Source organism: Meriones unguiculatus, chromosome 7, assembly GCF_030254825.1.
Source record: "Meriones unguiculatus strain TT.TT164.6M chromosome 7, Bangor_MerUng_6.1, whole genome shotgun sequence".
Lineage (NCBI taxonomy): Eukaryota > Metazoa > Chordata > Mammalia > Rodentia > Muridae > Meriones > Meriones unguiculatus.
The window spans coordinates 942,338-945,273 of NC_083355.1; the positions used below are offsets into that span (position 1 = coordinate 942,338).

Below are 2,936 nucleotides of genomic sequence, written 5' to 3' on the forward strand. Positions count from 1 at the left end.
TGGTAAAATATAAACTACAAGTTACAGCTGAAGCAACAGACCTGTTCATGGGATCCAGATGAGTTGTTACATGTTTACATTTTATAGAGGATAATATTCTAGGAAAGGCATGATGGCATTTGAATGTGCACCTTTCAAATACAGAAGAAATGTTAAACATATAAAGACAATAATTTTATTGAATCAGAACACATTGTGATTTGAATCTAACACCACATGATAATCCAATTTGGTACAGATTACAAGTACAAAAATGAAGAATATGAATATCATAACATTTAAGTTTATATCACGAACTGTCAAACCAATCAACTAAAGTAAATTATTGAGCAATCTCATAAGAATACCAACAGTATCAGCTACCACTTGCTGAAGAAACTACACATGAATAAGTCAAGGTTTGCTGCTATCTGGAGTTACTGCTTTTCAAGTAAGAGATCTACAAATTTTACGTGAGGACTGAGTAATTCGGTAATCAGTGATGAAAAACAACACGATAACCACCTTCATTCTGTTGGGACTAACAGATGACCCTCAACTCCAGATTCCAGTTTTCCTGTTTCTGTTTTTTGCCTACATGTTGAGTGTAACCGGAAATCTGACTATCATATTCCTCACTGTATTGGACACCCACCTTAAGACACCCATGTACTTTTTTTTACAAAATTTCTCCATATTAGAAATTTCATTTACATCTGCTTGTATTCCTAGATATTTGTACAACATAGCAACAGGAGACAGGTCAATTCCTTATAATGTTTGTGTCATTCAAGTGTTTTTTACTGATGTTTTTGGAGTAACTGAGTTTTTTCTTCTGGCCATTATGTCCTATGATCGCTATGTGGCCATCTGCAAACCACTGCACTATGTAACCATCATGAGCAGCAAGGTGTGTCAGAAGCTTGTTCTCTGCTGCTGGGCAGCTGGCTTGTTGATCATACTCCCACCACTTACCCTGTTCCTAAATTTGAAATTCTGTGAGTCAAATGTTATTGATTATTTCTTCTGCGATGCATCTCCCATCTTGAAGATTTCGTGCTCAGACACTTGGCTTATAGAGCAGCTGGTGATTGTCTGTGCAGTGCTAACCTTCATTCTGACCCTGGTATGTGTTGTTCTGTCCTACATACGCATCATCAAGACCATCCTAAGATTCCCCTCTCCCCAGCAAAGGAAAAAGGCCTTCTCCACCTGTTCTTCTCACATGATTGTAGTTTCAATCACTTATGGAAGCTGTATTTTCATTTACATCAACCCTTCGGCAAAGGAATCTGTGGCTATCAATAAAGGTGTAGCAGTTCTGATGACATCAGTTGCTCCCATGTTGAACCCATTCATTTACACTCTGAGAAATAAGCAAGTTAGGCAAGCCTTCAGTGATTCCTTCAAAAATATTGCCATGATCTCAATGAAGAAAGAGAATGTCCAAATGTAGAAATAAAATATTAGTTAAGCATAAACCATTGAAGTCCATATGTGTTTGTGTCTTCTTGATTAAATCTGTATTTGGATGAACTTTCTCAAGAAGTTTTGAGAAAGAAACAGAAGAACACATGTGAGATGTAAATAGAGGTAATGAATGCTGTGAGGCCTAAGTGAGAAAAGGGACTAGGGTTAGGGGAGAGAAGCTCATAAGAGGAAGACTAACTACAACAAATGATGTGTAAAAAGTACTATAAAAAAACCCACTACTTTATTAGCTAATTAAAATATTTTAAAGTAGTTTGAACAGTGATACTCTGATTGGGTAGATTGGGTAGTTCTCAGAAGCTACAGATTACAAAATAAAAATTTCAGTGTCATGCATGGGATACCTCTCTGTCTTTTTCATTAGCGAAGCCTCAAGGACCTTGGAAACAGTGCAGACTGTTGCCCCTGCTCTTGGCTACCCAACATAACTAGATGATATCACCTTGTTCACTTTGTATTCCAGTTGTTGCCACCTCCTTCATCTCCTCCTGGTCCCTCTTCCTCCCCTATTCCTCACCCCCAGTCTACTGATACAGGAAGTCCTCCTCCCCTACTATCTCACCCTAGCCTATCAGGTCCCATCTGGACTGCCTGGATGAGTAGCTCCTTTTGAGTGGGTCAAAGACTCATAGTAAAAGTGCTGAGAATATCTGTTAAGTGATCAGCCCTAGAGAAGACATTTATCACCACCACCTGATGCTCAAAAAATCACCAAAGAAAAGGGAATATTAAAAAACTAAGGCTAGACAATAGAGGAAAATGTTGTGAACTACTGCCTTCTGGACACTCGTGAGCTCACAGCAGCTGTGGTTGCCTGCACAAAACAGAGATCATCAGCATTGCAGCATGGAAGAGGGAAGAACATAAGGCCCCTCCATTGACTGAGGAGTTACTAACAGTTCCTGACTATTGAGGGCCTGGGAGTCATTTTTCTTCAGAGAGAGTTACCAGTAAATTGTCCATCACCCAGAAAAAAAATCCCACGTCCATATTCATGTCAGCTACTCTAATTAAACTCAGTGAGTTATGAATAACTAGAAGGAGGAAGAGGAAAAGGGAGGGGGGAAAGGAGAATGTCAGGAAAGAAGGAAGGGAGTGTGTTGGGAAAAAGAAGGGTTCCAGGTTCTTTTTCTTTGAGAGAAGTATCCATTTCTGCAAGTGTATCTTCAGTGTCTGAGATTCTCTCTTCTATCTCTTGTATTCTGTTGGTGATGCTTATCTTTGTGGTTCCTGATCTTTTCTCTAAGTTTTCCAACTCCAAGGTTTTCTCTGTTTGTGTTTTCTGTATTTATTCTAATTCTATTGTTATGTCTTGTACCATTTCCTTCATCTGTTTGAATGTGGCTTCCTGTCTGTATGATGGCTTTGGCTGTGCTGGACTCCCTTTGTTTTGTAGACCAAGCTGTCCTCAAACTCTCAGAGATCTGCCTGCCTCTGCCTCCCAGAGTTCTGGGATTACAGCTGAG

At 39.4% G+C, this 2,936-nt stretch overlaps 1 protein-coding gene across 1 annotated transcript; it reads left to right on the top strand.

Moving 5' to 3' along the window:
• The first annotated feature begins 481 nt into the window (after nt 1-481).
• LOC110542111 (olfactory receptor 6C2-like) lies at nt 482-1,435 on the top strand. The gene has a single exon (XM_021628756.1). It carries the CDS (start codon nt 482-484, stop codon nt 1,433-1,435), a length of 954 nt encoding a protein of 317 aa, XP_021484431.1.
• The last annotated feature ends 1,501 nt before the right edge of the window (nt 1,436-2,936 follow it).

Excerpts from the sequence above, each read along its gene's own strand:
- LOC110542111 (XM_021628756.1), top strand. The coding sequence starts at position 482 with ATGAAAAACAACACGATAACCACCTTCATTCTGTTGGGACTAACAGAT.